Here is a 22,892-nt window from a genome sequence, read left to right on the forward strand (position 1 = left end):
CACATGGCAATATTGCTCGCCCGGACAGAAAGCAGGCGCAGGAGGGAAGGAGGGGCTGGGGGCTCGGTTTTGGATCCAGCCCTCAGCATGGGACCACGTTCCCCATCTCCCCTTTTTACCCCGAGTTCTCTTTACAAAAACCTAAACAGAAATATTTTTTTATTTGGACCAGACTACGTTTAGCTGTAAGGAAAAAAAAATCCCAGCTCCAGTGCTGAGTCTGGGAGGGCTCCTGAGGTGGCAGCACCGGGCAGGGCTCGTGCCCACGCAGCAGGAGCCGCGGGCAGGGTGCTCCCGCGCAGAGCTCGGCTCAGCTTTGCTCCAGGCCAGGAGCTTTGCCTCGGCACGACAAGCTCCCGGGGGAGCAGCTCCGCAGGCCTGCTGGGGACAGGGACGGGCGGTGGGAGGGTCCCCGGGCACAGGGGCTCCGCGCCGCGGCTCCGCTCGGCCGCTCAAGGATGTTCTGCAGCAGGAGCTGGGGGCCCCGAGGCACAGCCACCCGACCGCCCCCCAGCACGGCGCTGCCCACCACAAGCAGAATTTAAACCCCCTTTCCCCTGTCTGCTTGCCCAGCAAATCCGAGACGAAATTAAAGAAAACAGCATTACAAAGAAGTTAAGCCACGAAGCGAGCACTGTTTCGGTACTCCTACGGACACTCGTCGGGGCTGAGGTGACGCAGCATTCAACAGGAAACAAGGCTGCGTTCTGGGGAGCTTTAGGGGCATTTGTGATTTACAGAGGCACAAGCGAGCACTAGTTGCTCTCCTGGTTAATAAACCTGAGATGTCAGGCCTATTTTAAGTCCAAGAGTTTAACGACTACCTCAGCAAGCAAAGAAAATAATTACTATATTAAAGAGGAAAGTTATTTTGCCATTATCATTAAAGCCCATTTCCATAACAGAATAATTTACAAACACAGCTCTGGATTTAGATGCAGCATTAGTTCTTTCCACATTGATCTAGTTTCTCTGCTTTTGAGACAGACTGAAGCATAATTTCCTGAAGTTTGCTGAAAAAACCCTGCAGGTTAGTGGAAGTGTCCCAGCTAGCCACCTCCACCTGCGCTGGCCGGTTCTGGGACAGGCTCACACCCAGACTTGCAAGAGGTCAGACTCAACAAGCAAGGCAGGACCTCCCTCTCCAAGAGGGAGGTCAAAGCCCAGGCCAGCTCCTCCTGCCAAATGAGCCCCCCAAACAGCTTGTCTCCACTGCTGCTCCCAGAAGTCTGGTCCAGGCACTCCATGCTTTTAGAGCAACGAGACAGGTCTCTGGGGTTAACTCGTTGTCCTTGTGGGTGTCCCACAGCTTGCACAGCTTTCTCCCTCCTTGGTGCCCTCCCGGGGTGTTTGGGGAGAGGACCAAATCCCAGCCCAGACGCCCCAAGAAGGCCTGGAGGAATTGCTCCCAATTCCAGCCTGGGGTTTTGGAGCATGCGAACGCCTGCGTGGGCTGCACAGGCGTTGTACAACTGGCAGGAGAGCGGAGATGGGATCTCTCCTCAGCAATGTTTTTATTGGACATGAGCTTTACCAAAGTAGCGAGCTTTTAGTTGTAAAACCCATTAAGACTTCTCCTAGAAATGTAAGCAAACCTATAAAAACCCAAAGGCAATCCATTCCCCTCTCCTACCTACTCTGGTTATTTACGCAGTTTTCCAAAATACAAAGTGTTACGTACATTTTTGCTCTGCGAGGCAAACCATATGTTTTACTGTTTTCCCCGATAACTTTATTCCAGAGCCGAGTTATGTTCTCCATTAAGCAACACAACTACCAGCCAAACGTGCCGTGGATGGTCTTACCAGCTTCTGGGTGAGCCCCGGGGGAGCCCACTCGTACGTGATGGTGTCGAAGGTGGGGTCTTTCCGAGAGACGATGGGGTTGGTGATGATCATGCGGTTCCTTTTGTAAATGCGAACGCCGTCACCGCCCTTCACCCGGGCGGTGAGCGTGGCGTACTTGGAGTCTGACAGCAGGCGCCCAATTTTCCGGTCGTCCTCCACGTCCGAGCTCAGGCTGTGATCCTCCTGGCTGCATTTGCATGACTTGCAGATTTTCCTGTGGGTGACAAGCAAGATCATCCTTTCGACGCGAGCTGGGCCATGGGAGGCACGCGATCATGCGATGGCTGAGCCACCGAGCATCAGCCTCTTTCAAAGGTAAGCACAGACCAGGGTTATAGCATTAAATAAGACTCCCGTGGCCTGAGCTGCACATGGGAATTGAATTCATCCCAGAGGGGTCGGCAGCGGCACGGAGCAGAAAGCTGCAAACCCCTAAGTGCTGTCCCCACGCAAAAGCAGCTGCTGCAGCACTGATGGACTGCTGCCTCCCACCCGCCGCGCGGAGCTGCTTCAAAACCCCTTCAAGCATCACTAAATCTTCCACCCTCACCAGTCTCCAACAGCCGAGCGCTAGCCTCACCTCTTACGAAGCTTTACATGCCATTAAAAAAGTGACTGCTAAAAGAAGAATTGATACTTAAGTATCTATCATTCTAATTATAATGGCTATAAGTCATAAAGATAACTCTATAAGGCCACTCTCTACTGGCCAGCTTTTCCATCAAATGCTAATAGCAAAAGGACAAACTAACTCTGATGCAACCTCGAGTGTTTCAGCAGGATCTTGGAACAAGTATTATTCAAACCAGCCTTTAATTGAGTCAATCAAAAAAAGTAGCAATTCAACCAAATGAGTGTTTTAAAGTTTGGATTTCCACGCAGCTGAGGTACTGAAATTGGGAACCGAAGGCTGCAGGACGTGATTACATGCCACCATTGTGAAGCCCCCTGAAGCATTTCAGCAGCACAGGCAGCAGAGCTGCAGGCTCCTGTGCACCACCGCAGCAGGGCCCAGCCCACAGCAAACAGGAATTCTCCAGGCTCACATAAAGAGTCTAGTGTTTTGCAAGACAACCTCAGAGGGCATTAGTTCTTGTTTAATTAGTGATATCTGGATAGCTCCCCTCCATTCAAAGCCCCCTTTGTTTCTCCCATTTCAGTGTGCAGGTAGGGCAGGGCAGCAGCACGGCCCCTGCCCAGAGCCCAACACGCAGTACTGGTCAGCTCCCACCAGCTACGGATACTGGTAGCTATTTACCTACATCAGCGTTTTTAAGAGGAAAAACTGAAAATAAAGTATCAAACACCAAGATGTTTCTGGCACCAAGCATAGCATTTCAGCCATCAGGGTGCCCAGGACAGCCAGCAGCAACAGCCACCGCGGTGCTGCCGAGGGGGACGCAGCACCGAGCCCGTGCCAGCGGGGCTTTGTTCCACCCCGCCAGCTCTGCACCCACGCTCGCCCTCAAGGACGAGGGTGACAGCCAGGCAGTCGGCACAACTCCTTCCGATGGCACAGGATTATCCTTTGGGTCAGCATTTCCCTGCCTCCAAAGCAAGCAAGGAGACGCTTGCTTTCACTAACTCATTTCCAGACAATCCGGGCTGGGAAGCCAGTGTGCAGCCGGCAGAGGATCCGTGCCCCAGCGCACACGCTGCGCAGGGCATCGGGTGCCTCGCGCTGAGCGCAGCGTGCAGCAGCTTGGGCACCGTGCTCCGTCCCAGCGTCCCACTGAACAGCACCAACCACGCAGGGCTGTGCCAGGGACGGCCCCAGGGCAGGTGAGACCCTTCTGCAGGCTGGGCCATCTCTCACCCCCGCTTTCTCCTCTTCCCAAGCCACAGCGCGCTGCCAAGACCTGCGCCCAACCTAGCAGAGATAGTCTCAACTCCCAGGGAGCAGGCAATGTTAGGAAAAGCATGAGAGTCTCAGCTTGGTTTAAGCATCTGTGGATGAGATTTTAGCTCAAAAAATGAGAGCAGGACCAGTGAGGGAAGGGGGATGGAGAGCAGGGAGCACGAGCATCTTCTCAACTCAGCAGTTGTCCTATCCAGCCAGCGTGTCCTCTCTGCACCTCCCAACACCACTCAAGGGCTCTGCAGTTCTTCTTTGCACTCAAAGTCACCGGACAGGACCAAACGGACAGTGTCGGGGCAGGGCCCATCACGGCCAAGACCTTACCTCCAAGAATGCGGCTCGAAGCCCGTGCACGTCCCTCTGCAGCGTAAACAAGGCACACCTCTTCCCGCCTGCGGCTGGCTCACCGACATCTGGAAAAGGACAGGACACCAGAGTTGGAAAGGCTTTATCCTCAAAGATCACCCGAGACTAGGGTACTGATATTGAGTTTTGCCCTTCAGATGCTGACTTCTTCAGCCGTGCCTTACGTCCTGTGAAGCCTCAAACCTCTCAAATGCCATTTGACCACTGTTCGTGCAGACCTGCTACAAGTTTGAGCAGGGATGTTTGGGACGAAGGTTTTCACCTTAAAGTGAGCGAAGATGGCATGTCTGGGACGCATGGGGGAGATGGCACATCGAACAGTGCACATGCACACACACTGGGCAGCCACCTTAATCTCGTACACAGAGGCCTTCGGTCTCATTAAGGCGTTATTTTGATTCAGCTTCTGTATTACATATGAATCTGTGCAAGTCAGAAATTTCATGCAGTGAGACCTGGAGGTGCATTGCCATGACCTGATGCTAAACTTGCTTTACTGCAGCTTGGACCTCCTCGGCCTTTCTACAGGGGCTCAAGTGTATTTTGGGAACGTGGCATGTTTCCACGCCTCTGGTGCTGGGTTTTACGGGTGGTTTCCACGGTGAACAGGAAACATGGCAGAGAAAGGCTCCAGGGAGGAAAGACGGGGGGGGGGGGGGGGGGGGAAAGGGCTGTGGTTGTGCTGAGCTTTCTGCTGCTCACCAAAACCAGAAGAAAGTCACTTAAATACATGGGGGCTGACTGCTGTACAGAGACGGTCCTAATAACCTCCCAACAGGAGAGCAACAAGTGCAAAAAACCACAACAGGAGCCAATAACATTGAAAATAAACCTATTTTAGTGTCTGCGACATGGATTTATCAAACACAGCTTTTTGAATGTGAAGAATGCAGGAGGGCACGATGGGAGACAAAACCAAAGTACTGCAGGAAGCATCAGGGAGAACTGACACCTCGGGACACTGAATTTATCTCAGCCTGGTTGTTTTTACAGAAACTTGCATGCTCCTGTCTGAAAGGCATTTGTTCCCTGTAAAATGGGCTAAGGAAAACAAGGCCAGTCCCACCCCCAGGACACCCGGCAGAAGCAGTGGCAGCATCACGGGAGCTTCGCCCATCTCAGCAGAGCTGACCCTGTGCAGTCAGATTAAACTGCAGGGTGGTCATCCACCTCCGCAAAACCCTCACACTTTCGGTCCTCAAGAAGCATTATAAAGTGTCAGTCTCTTGCAGTTTTCTGACCGCTCTGGACCTCGCAGCCTGCATTTTCTGTTAAGGCTTGACACATACAGATCTCATTCCACCATGCCCTTTCTGGTGCTTGCTCCCGTTCATCAAGTTTTGTAGAAGATCTTTAATCTCTCTCGAAATACAAACTAGTTCCAGGCACTGACTCTTCATTTGTGCATACACATTTAGAGCCCATCAGAAGAACAGCTGAGGCTGCAGAGGTTTCTAATGCTGGAGAAGGGTGTTGCCTGCCTATACAACCTTAATCTAGTCCATGTGTTTTTCTGTGTTATGATAGTCTTTCATTACAAGATCATGCGCTATTTAAATGAATATTGTTACGCCTCCTCCGGCCCCAGCTCCTCTCCCCGCTCCGCAGCCCTCATCCCCTGCTCCCCCTGCCAGCCCCGTCCCGTGCCCCCCACAGCAAGGGCACGGCGCTCCCCAGCTCTACACCAGCATGGGCAGAGGCCATCCTTGCCAACACCTATTTTCAAACGGAGGGATCCATAGCAGCAAAAGAACAGAGGTCGGTTTTAAAGTGTGGGTTTGGGAGAACGTGCTCAGCTCCTTCACCCTGCAGCGCTCTGTGTGGTTAAAAAAAATAAATTCCCTTTGAGGAGGCTCTGCAGGGACCCTGCACGGGTGGCCGGGCACCGCAGGCAGCGGCTTAGCTGGTGCCCAGCCCTAAGCTCTGCCCAGCAGCGCCGGGCCCCGCAGCTCCGCTGGGATGCAAAGCTGGTGGTTACGTTGGCAGCCGCTCCTTCCTCCTGCTCCCTGCCGCATCCACCCGTCCCGCGTCCAGCGCCAGCCCCCGGGCTCCTCAAAGCTCCCGCAGGGACCTGGGGCACCCCGAGGTCCCCTCCAACATTCAAACTCATGTTCTGCAGCCTTCAAGAGGAAAAGGTTCCTTGATGGCACTCAGTTAGGAAAGACTTAATTTACTTGGAAAACCTAGTGTTGCTAATAAGGACAAAGCTTTTATGAATAGATGGTTCTAGAAATGGTCAGACACTGCCAATTTTAAGGTAGAGTACAAGCCTTTACATGCTTTTTTGTGAGAATTAAGGCCCCATACAAGGCTGCTCATCCTTGAGAAACGCAGCCCAAAGGGTATGAAATGGCCCATTTCAGCTCACTTTGCCCAAGGCACTGCTATTTCATTCGTGCCTCGGCTTTCACCTGTAGTTTCCACCTCATTTTTCACCTGCAGTTTTCCAGATATTTTGAAGCCAGTGAAAGGACCTCTCACCCTGGGAATTCATAAAAATACATCTTAAAAATGGTCTTAACGTATGCACACAGGCTCCCCCCTGCCTCTAATATCGAGAAAAATAGGACATTTTTGATTCTTCAGCTATGTGCCAGCTCTCCAGAACAAATAGACATTTAAGTTTCCAGCACAGACCACTTACAAGCTTGCCAGTTCTGGAACTGTGCGCTAGATATCTACTAACTGACAGGGTTTTTTACTGACTCTGATCTTAATGAGCCAGACAGAAGCTGAGAATAGGCAAGGGACTATGAATGGTTGTTTATTTAAAATACAAACATCTGGATTACATAAACTAATTTGGAGAAATTTCATTACATACAAGGAGGAAAGCAAAGGGAAAAGCATTGTCAGTAGCAAGAACCAGCATGTGACACCCCAAGATGACAGCCTGGTGCTTCAGAGTCCAAGTGTCAGTGCAGGAACTCACAGTCATTGGGGGGCCACCAGCCTGGCACCTCCACACCGATACATAAACCCAGCATTTCACTTTAGCGAAATGTTAACAAGACCCCTTCTTGGTAATTTATTCAACCTGGTAATTTGTTCTGCTTGTCCAAATGCAACTTCTGCTTCATGTCCCAGGTCCAAGTTTAACAGAGGTTAACTGCTCTTTACTCAACCTGAACCCCACGGAAGTTACCGCCTATGAATCAGCACTCTCCAGAACACTCTCCAGAGCAGGCTGGCACTACCCATCACCCCAGTCAGCTGGAGATCTGTGTCCAGGCTGCTGGATCTGTCTTAGACACCTACCTGACTCCAAATGCTGCCACACAATGCCTTGGCCGTGACTGCCGCTGCCAAGGGCAGGGCGAGCATCCCGCAGCCTAACAGCTGGCAGAGCTGGGGTCAAACGGACTGAGCAGCCCGCTCTCCGAGGGACGGACACGTCCCACGAGTGCTTCCGACCCAAGGGGCACCCTGCGGCACCGGCCATCTCTGCAAGGCTTACCGGACCAGCCCAAGGGAGGCAGGCTGCACCCTTCCACCCGCTGATCCGCCACGGCACCTCTGCCCGCCCCCCGGGAATTGCTTTTGAACGCCTAGGGTGTCTCAGCCCAAACAGTAAAACGGATCACACTTAACACAGCAAAGCCTCAGCTCTTATCTTAAACTGCCTTTATTGTTCCACTTGAAGAACAAACCCATTGGCATCAACCAGTGATCCTGGCCTTTGGGATATACAAAAGCTGATCATCCATTTAATAAAGACAAAACTAAACAAGTCCTAGCCCTGATCTTTGGCCACATACAGCTTTAGACATGCGCAGAAGACCTAGTCGCCAGCCCTCCCATTTGTGCACTGCTCTAGCCAGGACCAGACCACATGCCTTTGCAACCAGGAGCTCCAGATCTCCTTGGAAACTCCTGCTTGCAGTGACTCACCGCTCCTCACCATGCAAGCTAGCTGCGAGTCTGAAGCTATAGGAAACATACGGGGGAAACGATGCAAAAATTGAGAGGCTCTTCAAGGCAACACGTGGCTCCTGAGATGTTTCCTCAGGTTTCCCTGCCTTCGGAGGTGCAGGTCTCCAGCAGGAGGGGAAGGCGCTGGGACGGCAGCTCATCCCCACCACTGCCTTCAGGGCAGCTCGGGTGGCCCCGTGAAGCCTCGGGGACATCCCTGTGACACAGCAGACCTCGCCAGGGCAGCAGGAGCAGCCTGGGCAAACGGACCTGAGCCCCCTCCGCATGGGGACGGGGCACTTACCCACCGACCGCTGCATCGCCTTCCCCTGCGAGCTCAGACCCCGCCGGGCAGCGTCTCCTCGGCACGACTGGAAGCACAGCCACATCCCTGTATTCGGAGGGCAGCGTTATTCCTCGCTCCCTCAGAAGTGGAGGGAGGTTTGAGCCACTCATTTCCACCACTGTGCAGGGGCCAAACATAACAGGCATCGCTGCCTGTTTTTCGGGCTGCCTGGTCAGCAGGACTTCCTGCCCAGATATGGAGCTTCTCCTCGCAGCTCCGCTCCAGCTCCTCAAATATGCATAAAAGGAGATTTCTTTAAGAAAAGAGACACATAAGACACCGCAAAAAACCCAAACCCTGTACGATAATGCGAAACAAATGCTCCCCAACTACCTTAGACTCCACCTATGCCCAAGCCCATTTGGGAACTGCAGTGTTAAACAAGGAGATACTGAAGTTTAAGATAAAGAGTTCGAAGACATTTGTAATGCTTTTAAAAAAAGCCTGTGTCAACAAACTGCTTGGAAGAAAAGCAAATTCTGCTCACCATGACTAGATATACAATGCATCTTAAGACTTCTGTTTTGACTTTTTTGTCTTATAGCATTCTTGCTATTAAAAGAAAGAAAGCAAGTCAGTGCAGAGGAAATTCTTAGGTAGTGAAATGATAGGAAATTGAGGCCATTTTACCCACAAACACATCTCTGAACAATCTCAGGAATACACTAGTAATACCATGGTTCACTATTTTACTGGCCAAAGGCAGGGCCATCCTAGACACTGGTAAGTTCACTCAATGGTTGGAAAATAGAAAGCCTATAACGCACAAGTGACACGCAAATCCGTCTTGGTTTAGAGTTTGAGGACTCCTTTGGAAAGGAACACTGAGCTTCCAAGGCAGGTCTGGTGACATGGACCCCTGGTTAGAAGTTACGAGCAGGTCAGAGTCCAACTCCACCAACCTGCTCCATTCACAGTTCAGCTGAGACTTCAGAAAGTTTTTCTGGATCAGTTTTCTCTGATCAGCCCAGCACACCTTGGCCAATGACCCTGTGCCAAAGGGTCTGCTGAAGCTAGTTTGACAATTGAGCTTCTTGTGAGGGGACTGTCCTCAATGGCACATGGAGAAAACACTGTTTTCACATCCACACAACTTGAAAGTCCTTCCAAGAAGTGGAAGCTTCTTTCCACTCTCCTCACAACCAGTTCAGTGCCAGAGATTTAGTACATCCACAAAGTGGAGACTTCAGACTAAGGTAGGTGTTTCCCAGTGAATGCTCCTCTAGGACCAACCATGCCATGCCCAGACTAACGCTACAGGCAAATGGGCCAAACTTCTAGACCACAACTGGGCCAAACTCAGACCTGCCAGTGCTCAGACACACCAGCTATCATAAGCACAGGCCCCCAGAAATGTCTCCTCCCTTCTGGAGTTGCAGCTACATAAGTACTCTCCCTCTTATGTATAACTGAAGATATATGTTCACAGAGCCCCGTTAGCTGTCACGGTTTTGTGGTCTCCGCACACCCGGTCTAAAGCTGCCAAAAGGATCAGTAGCAGGATGGCTGCCGAGATCCTCCTGCAGGCAGTGATGAGCGGGCTGACGTACTGTACAGTAAGGAAAAACGTGCCTTGGATGTATTTAACATCGCTTTGTGCAGCCTCAGAAGTACAGGGTGGCTCCAGCACCCTGCTCCTGGGACACATCCCATGAGACCCAATTGTTTTATTAAGTACTGAGTAGAAGAAAACTAATGTCCATATAGAATTTTCAGAGCTTACAAGAAGGCCAATTAGGGAAAGCTAGCATCCTCCGCTAATAGCTGCTTTTGCAGAGAGGTTGGTTTATCTCAGGTCCTTGCAGAATCACGAAGTCCCACTGAACACCCGTAACACACAGATTAACCCACCGAGTGCCACGAGAACCCATAGCAATATTCTGCTTTCCTTTATGACCTTAATGAGTTTGATACACGAGGGGAATCAAGCAGAGTAACAGCAGAGCAGCACCTAATGCAGCCAAGCACCTGCCTGAGGGGCTGTCTGACTCCTGCAGGTCCCTCCCAGCCAGAGGCACCCACCTTGGCTAAGAACTTGCCAAGGAAAGCAGCCATGAGTCTGGCACTTGCTTTTCAGTGATGCTTAATTTTCATCCTTTTCTTTTGCTATTAGACTGCCCAGACCAGGCTGCTTCCTACACCATCTCTCTTTGGCTGTGCACAAGGCACAGGGTCAAGACAGACTTGATAAATTGGTTTTGACCTCCAGCAGAAGCATGCTACGCATCATGAGACCACAGCACAGACAAGGGACTTGGTTAAGTGACAGACAAGGGGAAACAGGAAAGTGGAGCAAGCTCCAGCTGCTAAATCAGTCACTGTAACAAAAGGATGGTAACTAAGTCAGGAGATCCTTATCTGATCAGGGATGTTTAGACCGTACTCCCTTGGAAGACCTTTAGTCCTCTCTTCTGCATGTCCACAGGGACCTCGGTCTAATCACAAAAAGAGTTCGTAGTAGTCCTGCAGACTAACACCCTGAAAGGCCAGGGTACCTCCTAGCAGGCCAGTGTCACCATTAGCAGCACATACACCACGTACCACAAGAAAACGCAGGGCAGCTTCGGCCAGAAGAGGACATCCCTTTGGTCAGCAGCAGCACTGGCCACCGCGCCGCTGCTGAGGTGTCAGGAGCCCAGCTGGCAGATGAATCTGGAGTTGCATCCTCAGAGGAACTCAGGCATGAAATAATTCAGAGTTTCGGCAAGTTTGGCCAACGTGGTTATTAATCAAAGACTGCTGAAGACCCATAAAGCTGCTGAGAACATACACCCTCCTGCAAGAGTTGGTTTCTCACGCAGCGATGGGATGGAAGGCAGGACTCAACTCGTTTGCTTTGACTCGCTGTGCTAGATGCCAGCAGAGAGCACAAGTTCTAGCAGAGCAGGTTCGCGAGGGGGCTGAAGGGTCACCCCATGAGAGCCTTATTCCTCCCCGGCACTGCTGCATGAGTCACCCGCTGCTCTCCAGCCTCGGGAAGGCTTTTGGGACCGGCTGCCGCAGCTCCAGAAGGGTCTGGCAAAGCGGGGCCCTCCTGCTTCTGCAGAGTTTCTGGATCCTGAAAGCACTTATTGCACAACACCTTATTTGGAGGCTAAAACCAGCGATGGAGACACGTAACTACCTCAAGTATGTTTTCTCCTCCTTTTTAGGAAGGGAAGAGGAAAAGCTGGTTTCCAAAAAGTTACTACAAGTTCACAACAGCTCTTCAGAGCCGAGGTCCTCGTTTCACCTCTCCTCGCAGGCAGACTGCTCCCCCAGCGCCCACGGCAAGTGCAATATAAACCCCTCTGGGCAGCCTCTGGAAGACCCTCACGCAGTGTCAGCGCTTGATACCGTACCCTGATAAATCATAGCCAGGGCAGAAGAGAGCTTAAGTGAAGCCGAGGGAGACATGAACACTTTGGGTGGGGTTCCTCCAGCTGCAACAGAGTTTGGAGATTAACAACTCTAACTTTGAGAAAGTCACTTGAACAAAGAAAAAGGGAAAAGTCATGATATTCACACGGGTGGGACCAGTTTGCTCAGCAGAATTGTTGAGAAGTTTAGGGATATGGATAGATAGCAATTAATTTGTTGTCATTATTCGACTATAATAGAGCTAAGCTTGCATAACAATAGGGAGCTAACTCAGCTTCCTTAAGGATTTCCAATAACTGGAGGGTGCCAGTGTTTACATCTAACAGAAGAGGTGTCTGTATCACAGCAAGGGGAGTGCTGCAAGCTCTGGAAAAGTACACCACCACCACTTAAAGCTAAGCAGTATTTACATAGGCTGCGGGAGAAAAATCAGCCAAGCCCAACAGCAAAATATTAACACATCCAAGGGGCTGTGTTTTAGTTAAAAGCAGGAATAAAGCCAGACTTAGTACACATAAAAAGCCTCTTCGGTTGCATCTTCCTTCCTATTGTGGGTGCAGCAGGGCAGATTTGCTGTAATTGTCGTATTTACACAACCATGTGTTGCACCCAACTGTCCCTTCCCAGCATACATGCAGTTGCCTCTCCTCCAGGAAGGGTGGGCTACCTAGCAGCCTGTTTAACCAAAGCCAGGGACTTCTGAACTCTCCTCTGAAAGTACCACCAGCACATAACATCAGCTATGGCCAGAGAAAGCTTCTCTGGCATGCCCAGAGACATGGAGGCATGAGCTTCCCCGGCACAGAGAGCTGGCAAGCCCACCGGTGCCAGGTGACCTGGGGCTGGTCACCCAACGCAGCCCCCCAGCCCCAGGGAGACCCTGGGCTGGAGCGGGGCACTGCCCTGGCCGCACCCAAAGCCTCCTTCGGAGCACTTCACTTGGGCAGCGAGGGCGAGAACTCGGGTCAGTGACCTCTGCAAATCCATAGGGCACCAGCAGCAGGGACAGAGCCATCAGAGACCAAGATGCAGGTGTTACGAGATTGCCCTAAATTCAAGGCAAGGCAGGACACTGTTGTGCTAGCAATGAACAGATTCCCTGCTGCCCCCCCAAATCTTCTGGTAACTAGAACTACTCCATTTCTGAGCCCATACTGTTCTGTATGCTATTGGTATAAGGTATCAATGTTTCAAATAGCTATATATAGTAAAGGTAGCGCGCAGGTAATATTCACTCTGAACTAACAAGAAACCCACATCAAATAGTCTCACTCCTATTTTAATTTCCTAATTCAAGGTGAAAAGCAGATGCACCAGAGGAAATAAGATTCTCAGCTATCTGGTCAAATTACCAAGATTGTTTTTCCCTTCAGTGGTTCCTGTGCTGGCAAAATGTTCACATCTAACAAGTCTGAACTCACAGGTGATTGCTTGAATGAGGCCCTTTGATTTTAATCATTTAACTAGCTTTTGTATATACATTTAAGTGCAAGGGCAGTTATTGCTAACACTCCAAGGGCAGGAACACATACCTGCATTTCAGCACAGCGATGCTGAAGGCTGAGCTATCCGCTAAAGCTCTGCATTCACAGGGTGCAAGTGAAGTGCACGTCAAACATCAAACTTCATTTTTGGTGTAACCTACATGATCGTCTGGAATTTCAGGTAAGCACTAAAGGCACTGAAAACTTAGCCTAAATGTCCCAGTAAAGGCTGTGTGCCTCAAAAAACCCACAGCTTTGTTTAGATAGTTAAGCAAGTAATTACTTTGAATCCTAAAATACTGAGTTAAGGTCCTTTTGCCATGCAGAAGGGCCCCAATCAACCCTCTCCTGGATGGCAGAAACTTCTTTTCAAGAGCTTGGCCTCAAGCACCTTAATTCATGGTTTGGATGGGCAATCTGTCTCCCTCAGCATTTTCCTAGATAGTTTTCCCATCCTGGAAAACCTCTTAATAAATTCCTTGAGGAAGGGGATCACCTGCTTCTCATTAAACATGCCTCTCAAACTTTTGGGGAAAAATTACCCCCGAAAGACATCACTGGAGAGCTAAAAGTTCCGAAAAGCTCTTTTGTGGAGTTGTCCCTCAGCATCCAGTGCAATGCACAGCCTGGGGCAAGTGCTGCTCGGGCGCGAGAGGAGCAGCCGCTCCTCCGACCCGGAGGGCTGGCAGAGACTGGAGAAGCAGAGTTCTCAGCCTCGGCTCGCTGCGGGTGCCAGCGTCGGAGCCAGCACTGCCCCAGACTTCTGCGTGGGAGGGCACAACAGCCAGCGATGCCACCCCACTTCACTCTTCTTAAGTGCACATTAGGAAGTCCACTAAGTGAGACGCTGAAGGAACCCAACAAACAAGCCCTGGGTGATATGAAATACCCATGTCCCAGCTGGAGGACAGGGAGTTCAGCCTGAGTCCCCTCGGCTTTGTTTTGGCTCATCCTCTCTTCTGGAACAGATATTCCCCAAGTCTCACATGCAAGAGCCCTGTCTGGTTTCACCACTCTGCCATTCATCAGGGAAGATGTTTGCTGCTTCTGCTTATCAAGCGGAGCCAAGGCGTGACATCGGTCTGACACCACCGGTCCCACACGTCAGTCCGCTCTCAGCCCAGGGAGGTGTCGCTCACCCCAGACACACACGACCTGGGAGTTTGCATGCAACGAGGAGGGGGAAGTCAAAACTAAAGCATTTGGACCAACTAAAGCACAAAAATCTACTAGCTCTAGAGGTGCTCCGGGGATTTGGATTCTTCTTTCCACTTTGTCAGCGTCAGCACTAAGGACACTGATACACCAGAGCAGAAGAGCCACGGCAGCAGAATGCCACTCCTGAAGCACATTGACCTTGTCCAGCAGTTTTACATATTGGGCATTACGCTAATTTTTTGTCTCCTGCTAATGACCAGCAAACGTCCTCCTTGACTGTACCTGATGTCTGGTGAGGTCCACTTTCGGGTGTGCTCAGGAGCCAACTCCCAGTACTGGCACAGAAGAAAACTGTCCAAAACGGCTTGGACCTGCTGAAGGCCAGGCAGGAGGGCTTACCTCCAATGGGAAACTCAGGGCTGTGCTGGACAAACCCATCTGGATTTTAGAAGGGGCTCCTTGACAGTGTCTGCAGGTGGAATAAATCTGTGCAAGGGCAAACAACTACTTTTAGACATGCATTAATCAATATACACACTTACTACTATGATTTTGACTGAGAACAGCAAAGGATTGTCTTGATTCATTTTTTATAGACAGAAAGCATCTATTGTAATCATGACCTGAAAGCAATTTGTTTCCCTGCCAGATTCTGAGCAAGCACAGTTATCCAAATTACTACACTCACACAAAAAAACCCATCACTTACAAAAGACTGTCTTTCATCTCAAATTCTCTGTATAGGATTTTGTTTAAGTCATGAGTGAATGAGTTGGTATCATCTGGAATACGGGAAGCACTTATTGATATTAAACTTTGCAGAGTAAGTAGTTTGTTGCCTTTTATTGTAGCAATATAAAGACCAGGGAAAGGCACCGATATCTGAGAAAACTATTTCAATGGAGCTGCCAGATCCCAACCTACAGGATGACAGGGATACAACAGGACCAGAGCCTCTGCAAATATCTCGCTCTTCCAAGAGCACATAGTTGGCAGCATTCCTTTCTCCACTAACAATGTGTGAATTAATGATAAGAGAAGGGCAAACTTTGAAAAATAAGATGAATAGATTTTTCCACAAGCAAGACAGCACTTCAGATACCTGGTCTTAATTATAAAACCAAACCAAGGTGTGAGTAGGTGTATGGAATGGGAAGAACCCACCCAAATTTAATTAAACAGCAGCTGTGCCGAGTTCCAGAGTGCTCAGGTAAGTGTCTCATTGTAATCATCAACTACTTCAGCCAGCAGCTCTGTCCTTCCCACCTCCAGCACCAGGAGAAGGTGCTGAACTACCACCAGGAACGGGGTCCCTCAGCACACCGCCATGCTGCACTTCAGGAGCTGCTTCCATCAAATCTCTGTACAACGCCAGGGGTTTAGTCCTCCTACATACCCTCTCTGATAGCTCTCCCATTTGCATTTCACAGCTGAGGAGAGACAGGCAAGCTGAAGATGTGCCCAAGGGCACAAAGGCATTTCACAGCAGAGGAAGGGCAGAGGCACGCCTGGGCCACCCACCCCTCCTTCACCCCGTCCTTCCCGCGCTGCACCTTCACTGGATCAGCTCCGAGTTTTCCAAGGATCTGGCCACCATCACAAACCCCTCCAAAACCTCAAAAGGCCCATCCGGCTGTGCAAGAACGCAAAACAAAAAAGGCTTAGGCACAAAGTGCTTAAGAGGAAAGGTGCAGTAAATCAGCAGCCCTCTGACAGCTACTGAGAGGTTGTCACACCAGCCTCTGGGGCTGCAGGTCTGTGTTCCCACCCCAACCGTCCAAATCCGGGAGAGGTACTTTAAACTAGGCAAAACACTACTCCGTTACTCTACCCTGATGCTCCGGATTAAGGCACAGGGCTGACAGGAGCCGGCCGGCTGTCCTCCTGCAGACTGGAGCTGGCACTTGTGGGTGCTCTTTGGTAGTCCAAGAGACTTGGCAGCACGTGCCATAGGAACACAGGGGATTTTTTTTTCCCACTGGAGCTTCATAATCTTGACACAAGCTACCCTCTTATATAGGGGGAAAATAAGGTGAGGTGCTTTTGAGTGACACATTTCCAGGTCTTCAGAAAGAGCAAATGAGTGAGTCCAAGTTCATTTTGTAGCTGGCGATGCCCTGAACCCTAATGCAGAAGCTGAAGGGCTGTGCCACCTCAAATACTGGCAGGGCATGGGCAACCGCCCACAATGCTTTTGGGCAAATTCGCTTTCCTATGTTCCTCTGATAAGATGATAATTTGCTTTCCTATGTTCCTGTGACAGGTTCCTTCCCAATGAAACACTACCTGGAATAATTTGCCAAAGACTATTTAAACCTAATCCTGACAGAATTTAGCCCATTGTCTGAGTAGGTAAGGCAATCAACCCCCAGCATTTAAACCTTCCAACAGACACACACGACTGTGCTAGAAATTAATAATGATATTTGCACAGCAGTTTGTATACAACAGCCACCCAGCTGCTTCAGTGCTTCTCTTAACCAAGGCTTTAACATTGCAGGCAAAAGCAAAAGCTCCTTTCCTAGAAGCATGTATTTTTGCATGTCTGAAAGATACAGCAAACAGCATCCACAATTACGTACTAGCAGAAAAAAACCCTTCTATTTTCCTTATTTCCTACCACGCAGCCATCCTCCTCCATTTCCCTAGTATTTTCATTTGTGCTGCTTGGCTTCCAGGTGAGCCAGCCAGCACACACTCCTGTTCGCTGGTGCCTCTTTAACTCACCGGATCACCCACCCCTCGGGACGAGGACGAACAGGCTTTCCTTTCCCTTGCCTCCGATCAGTTCAGAAGAGCTGTTCCTGAACAGGTTTGAGCTATTGCACCTAGTGAGCTACACATTAACAATTTATGATGCCTTACCTGTCAGCAATTAAGTCAAAGCTGCTCTTCTTTTCAGTTGTATCAACTGCTTTTAATGCCCTTTCCATTTGACTCATGAAAGCACGGACACCAACGTGCAGGGGAGTGCAAAACCAGCACACCCAGCAAGAGGAGAGTCCTCCATTGCAGAGGGAAATAACTGCTCTGGAGCAGTTCAGAGACTTTCGGTAACTGAAGGGATGAAGTCAAAGGGTTCGCAGTAGGCGAGATGGTTAAGAGTATGAGGAGGCAGGCTGGTAACCAGCATTGGGAAACTCTTGCTCTTCCAAAAAATGCAAATAGCTGCCCTGAAATCTTTCCCTTTGTCTGAGCCCCATCTTTAAATGAAGCAATAGCTTCAAGCTAGGACATCCGAATACCTCTTTTCCTGAATGGCTGAAATACAATATTTCCTTTTTAAAAGAAAAAACTCAGCCTAAACAAATACTCCAGACACTGCCTCCCTGCAGGACGAGAGGGATTTTGTAACTTGTAAATTGTGTTTTATGGGACTCAATTTAGCTCTGAGTCCAAGTCCCCAAATAAGCTCTTTAACCCATGTGCTGCTTTATGATTTCATATCTATAAATACTTGTCCAGAGCTCAGCCGGTTTCTGCATTAAGATCAACATCTGTTTCCCTGCGACAGCTGCAGCAGCGCTTCCTCCCCTGGGCTCCCACACAAGGACGCTGTTCCTGGAGCGGGGCTTTCGGCCCCGCAAGCACCCAACAGGGGCACACGGGGCAATACAGACACCTCCCCGGGCCATCAGCCAGAACAACCTGTCACCGACACGGGGACCAGACCCCTCGCCCACCGAGAGGAGGCTTTACAGAGAAGGTACCCACTTTTCATAATGAAGCTCTCAACTTCTGCTAGTGGAGACTGTAACCAGAAATCGTGCACAGGGAAGAAGCCTGCAAGGGATAAATAACCTTCTGTGGTCTAATTGTTAAAAGTTGAGGTCCAACTTTCAACAGCAGAGATGAAATTGCTTGTACAGCTACTGACAGCGTATACACGAACGAGCACTGGCACGTTTAAACGACTAACGCAACGGCTTTGCAGGCACGCTCACTGCAGCTACGGCGCTTGCCGTCTTTATCACCGCGTGCCCAAATTGCTTGAGAGGGGTTTTGGACAGCATAGCGATTTGGCAGAGGCGTCCTGCAGAAGACTGCTTCTGGGTGTGACCCCGTTACCTGGGAGCTCGGTTCTTCCCCCACGAAGGCAGCCACCGGCCCGAGCGCTGCCGTGCTGCCAGGAAAACACAGCCAGGGGTTCAGCCCAAGGATCCTGTACACCTCGATCAAGGGATACAGTTTATGAAAAAGTGAATGGAAAAGCCTGGTCTCCAATGTATTCCTCAGGTTTTTTAAAAAGCTCTAAGTTTCTGGACTTTATAAAGGGCAAGTTCCCAATCCTTAATAGCATTCCCATCCACGTCTGCAGATACATGCAGAGGAGTCTTCAAGAGTCCGGATACTTTGCTGATGGAGAAGGGAGGCTTCTGCCTCCCTCCGAGACCCCGAGTCACCCAGACCCCTGCGCACACTGGGGCTGATTTATCACAGCAGCAGCGATGCTTTTTTCCTGTCCTACAGTCTGCTTCAGATATTTGCAAAAACCCATGCTAAAGAACTGAAGAAAGAAAAAGCTAAAGAACCAAAATTTGTATTAACTGAGTAAACTTTACCTTGGCTTTGAACAGTCTTTTAGCTTAGTGGGTTATGTTCTTCTCCTGACAAAAAGGGACTGAATTTAGTGAGAACAGTACACAAATCCTGCTGCCTGCTGCCTGCACAGTCCAGCTGAACCAGCTCCAGTAACGCACGAAATGCCAGCCATCACACTTTATCTTTGTTTCGGGTTTTAACTCTCCATTTAGAATTTAATCTAAACAACCCATTTGCCAAACAGAATGCCGTCCCACTCATGCTGTTTTAATTTCCTCAGAAAGAATCCCATAATACACTAGGCAAGACATCAACAATAATTAAACCCAACAGTGATTGAAAATCAAATTTTCAGGGCTTTGCAAGAAGCCCTAATGAGTTCCAGACTTGCCTTCCCCGACTTGCTCAAACTGGTTGCGCGACACTGCCAAGCCAAATTAAAATTTGACAGTATTCCACCCCATGCCCAGAAAAAGTGCCCTTCTCCTGATTCAGGAAATTAAACAGCCGTCTACTGCGAAGACGCCCATTTGTCTTTGGACATGTATTATTCAGAGAGTGATCCAAGGTCTGTATTTTTTTTTCTTGTTTTTATTATGTCATTTCATATCCCTTTTGAAGTGCAAACTAGCCGGGACCCTTCCTTTTTCATACTACCATGCCCGATTCCAGTTCAGGCGACTTGTCAGAAGAATTATGCAGACACGGGGCATCCCACCTCCTCGCCCCTGCGCACCTCCTGCCCGTGCGCAGATGTCGCAGCAGAACTACGCCCTCCCACTGCAGACCGTTTGTGCTATTCCCTTCACAGATTTTAGTGAAATTACAGTTAAAGACAACACCTTGTCCTTCACCCTTCCACCAAGGGGAGCTAAGGATCCAGCCACACGGTTTGGAAAGGCTTGAGGGTTCCTGCATTTGCAAGTCTTTCAGGTGCCTTGCAAGCCCTCCGACACGCCGCTGTGCAGCCTCGCAGCTCCATCCCCTGTTGCGATGCCCGAGGAGCTCCTGGGAGATGGGTCTAGCGCAGGGACGGCTTTGCTGGGGTGCGTTTCTGCTCCACAGCACAGACCTGCTCAGCCCTCCTTGCTGCCCATGCCTAGCCCTGCTTCTCCGCTCCCTCCCACGCGGGCCCCCCACGCCCCATGAGCAGCGCTCTGGACAAGGCAGGAATTGAGCTGCTGTCTGACAAAAACAGGCTGACCACAGCCCAGACAGCACACAACCCACAGCTGCAGTTGCAAGCGTGAAAACCGACCCTTTTTCATGGGCAGGATTGATCTCCACTCAGTGCCTGGCAGGAGCTTCCCAAGGCCTCCAGCCGCCATCCAAAGGTGCCCAGCCCACGGAAGCTGTGGCAACCAGGACCCTATGGACATGCCTGAGGGTTATCAGCAACAGGGACCCGCGGGCAGAGGACACCTTGCTCCGAGTCTCTGGGGATGAGACACCAGCGGAGGCCATCCCGGCAGGTCATTGCTGAGCCCCGGCCACCCCCTCAGGGACAGGGTCACCCCGCAGTGCCGCACTGGGCAGCCTGCCTTCGACGGCAAGGGACAGGGAAGGTAGGCAGAGCTGGAAGGAGGAGGGGAGGGAGAGAAGGAGGAACCCTCAGTCCCACCCAAAAATCAGGTATTTCAGGCAGGACATGCAGAGAACGGGAGCATTGAGCTGCAGAGGGGAGCGCGGTGCAGGGCACAGCCCCGGCCACCCAGCCTGCGACACAGACAGCAAGCCCCGCTGCCAAACACCAACATCTGCCCAGGGTGACCTGCGAGGAGCATCCAGTTTTCCACAAAACCCAGCAAATATTTTGCAGTGGCACAGTCCAAACCTAACGGGATAGAGGGAGCTACACCTCGACAACAGAGACAGGCTGACCTTCCCATCCAGACAGCCAGGGAGGGATTTCCGAGGACAGCGTTGGCAAGAAATTTCTGACAGAAGTTCATGGCAAAGGGTGCCATCCCCCCAGGGAAGGACTGGAGGTGCCCCTGTGCCCAGGCAGTCCCACAGAGGCCAGTCCCAGGGCACAGCACTCAGCACTGCCCAGTCGGGGCCATCTGGCATCAGGAGATGGGATTACAACAGTGTGGAAACCGAGAAGTGCTGACATTAGGTGTTTAACTCATCTCCTAATTATGCAGTGACAAAGGTACAACAAGTAAGGTCGTAAGAGCAGCTGCTCCCTGGCAACCCATTCCACACATTTTTTATTTAGCAATTAAAATCCCTTCCATACAGCTTAATGCCATGCCAAGAGGGCGTTTCAGTTATTCTGGTTCTTTTGCTCATCAAAAGACACTGTGGCAGAGATTTCCTGGGGAAAGCAAGCCTTGGACAGCCTGAGCAAGAGGAGTGAACATTTTCCAGAGGGTCTAAAAGGAGACAAGCAATCTCCCCCAAAGGACACACGCGCAAAGCAGCAGTGGTCAGAGTCTTATGCAAGCTAATTTAGACAACAAACAGTTGCTTTTCCACCAAAAGCTTTGCTGAAGGAGATTTCTTGTATAGAAATAAGAACAAACCTCGTTGGACACTGTGGTTGGGCAGACCCAGCACGTGCCTGCGTGGCCACAACACAGCTAGATTTGCCCTACTGAGACGCAGGAAAAATTTAAGTACTTCAGAGATTATTTTTGTCCACACTTCACCCTGAGTATTTAATAACTCACACAATACTCATGCTCTGTGACATTCCTTCTCTTTGCATCTGCTGCTTCAGTTCCTTACTCAAAACCAGTATAACAACAGTCGCTGAGTTTTGCTCCAGAGGACTCCAGCGAGTTTTGAGTCAGGCCACATAAATACAAGCAAGGAAAGAAAGAAATGGGAGCAAACTGCCACCGCACGCCCGGTGCCAGATGAGCGTTTCCCACTCAGACCCAAGAGGGCTCAGCACCTCCCCGGGGTCAGTGAAACATGTCAGCAAGCACAGCCGCTGGTACAGCGCAGAAGACAGGAGGTGAGGGGATAACGGGGGAAAAAGAAGGAAAAAAAGAAGTTTTACAGCCCTGCGGGTGACCGCGGTTCCCAGGTGCGCGCCCGTCCCTCCGCGCACAGCCCAACGCCCCTTCCCAGACACGCAGCCGCTCCCCGGTACCGAGCAGCCCCGCCGCCGGGCTCCCGAGGCGGCCACCCAGAGAGGAGGGAAGGGGAAGAGCCCCCACGGGCGCCCGGCCCCGCCGGCGCGGACCCACCTTCTGCACGCCGGGACTCAGCTCCATCCCGCGCCGCGCCCGCCGCTCGCCCGGGGCGCGCCGCCGGGCCGCCGCCTTTCATTGGCGACCGCGGCTGCCCCGAGCCGCCCTCCGCCAATCCGCCGCCGGCAACAAACTTTCCTGCCCAATGGCGTGCGGCGGGGCGGGGCGCGCTGGCTAACGCGCGCACGTGTGCGCGGGCGCGGCCCTCCGCTCCTCAGGGCAGCGCGGGGGGCGCGGGGCAGCGCAGCCCCCGCCGCAGCGCCCGGGGCTTAAAAAAAAAGAGAGGGCAAAATAAAAAAAAATAGTGTTTTTAGGCGTTCCCGCCCCGAAGCGGCCGGGCGGGGTGCGGAGGGGAGGGGGCCGGGGGCCTGGGGGTACCCGGGCGGTGTGCGGGCCTGGCCGGGCTGGGGGAGCTGGCAGCTCTCAAGGCAAGTCGCCTTTCTTGGCTGGGCTGGGGCCATCCCGCCGTCCGGCCGTCCCGCTGTCCCGCCGTCCCGCTGTCCCGCTGTCCCGCCGTCCCGCTGTCCCGCCGTCCCGCTGCCCATCTGTCCCAGGCGCTGACACCAAGCGTGGGGAAAAGCATTTCCCAAATCAGAGAGGAACGTGCTGGGGCAGTTTATCACAGGAGACACACGTGGAGTGTTTTTAGCAGAAGAAACTGTCCGAAACCATGTTTCTGCTGCTATTTCAATGTATGTTAAGCGCTGAATGATCACCTATTGCCTTTTGGGGTTTTGTACAAAGACCCTTTTGGGTTGTCTTTACAGCTTGCAGCAAACATTCCTGCCTTGGCAGGAGGTCCAGCACAAAGCCCCT

At 51.2% G+C, this 22,892-nt stretch overlaps 1 protein-coding gene across 1 annotated transcript in view; it reads right to left on the bottom strand.

Annotated features, from left to right (window-relative positions):
• Positions 1–22,179, bottom strand: part of LMCD1 (LIM and cysteine rich domains 1) — a 34,672-nt gene extending 12,493 nt beyond the window's left edge. Inside the window, exons 1-3 of the mRNA XM_075158578.1 lie at positions 22,074–22,179; positions 4,030–4,118; positions 1,806–2,061 (exon numbers count right to left, since the gene is read on the bottom strand). Of these exons, the coding sequence (XP_075014679.1) occupies positions 1,806–2,061; positions 4,030–4,118; positions 22,074–22,100 (372 nt within the window). The 5' untranslated portion in view covers positions 22,101–22,179. The remainder of the gene's footprint in view (positions 1–1,805; positions 2,062–4,029; positions 4,119–22,073) is intronic.
• Positions 22,180–22,892: the final 713 nt, after the last annotated feature.

This window comes from Calonectris borealis, chromosome 10 (assembly GCF_964195595.1).
Source record: "Calonectris borealis chromosome 10, bCalBor7.hap1.2, whole genome shotgun sequence".
Classification (NCBI taxonomy): domain Eukaryota; kingdom Metazoa; phylum Chordata; class Aves; order Procellariiformes; family Procellariidae; genus Calonectris; species Calonectris borealis.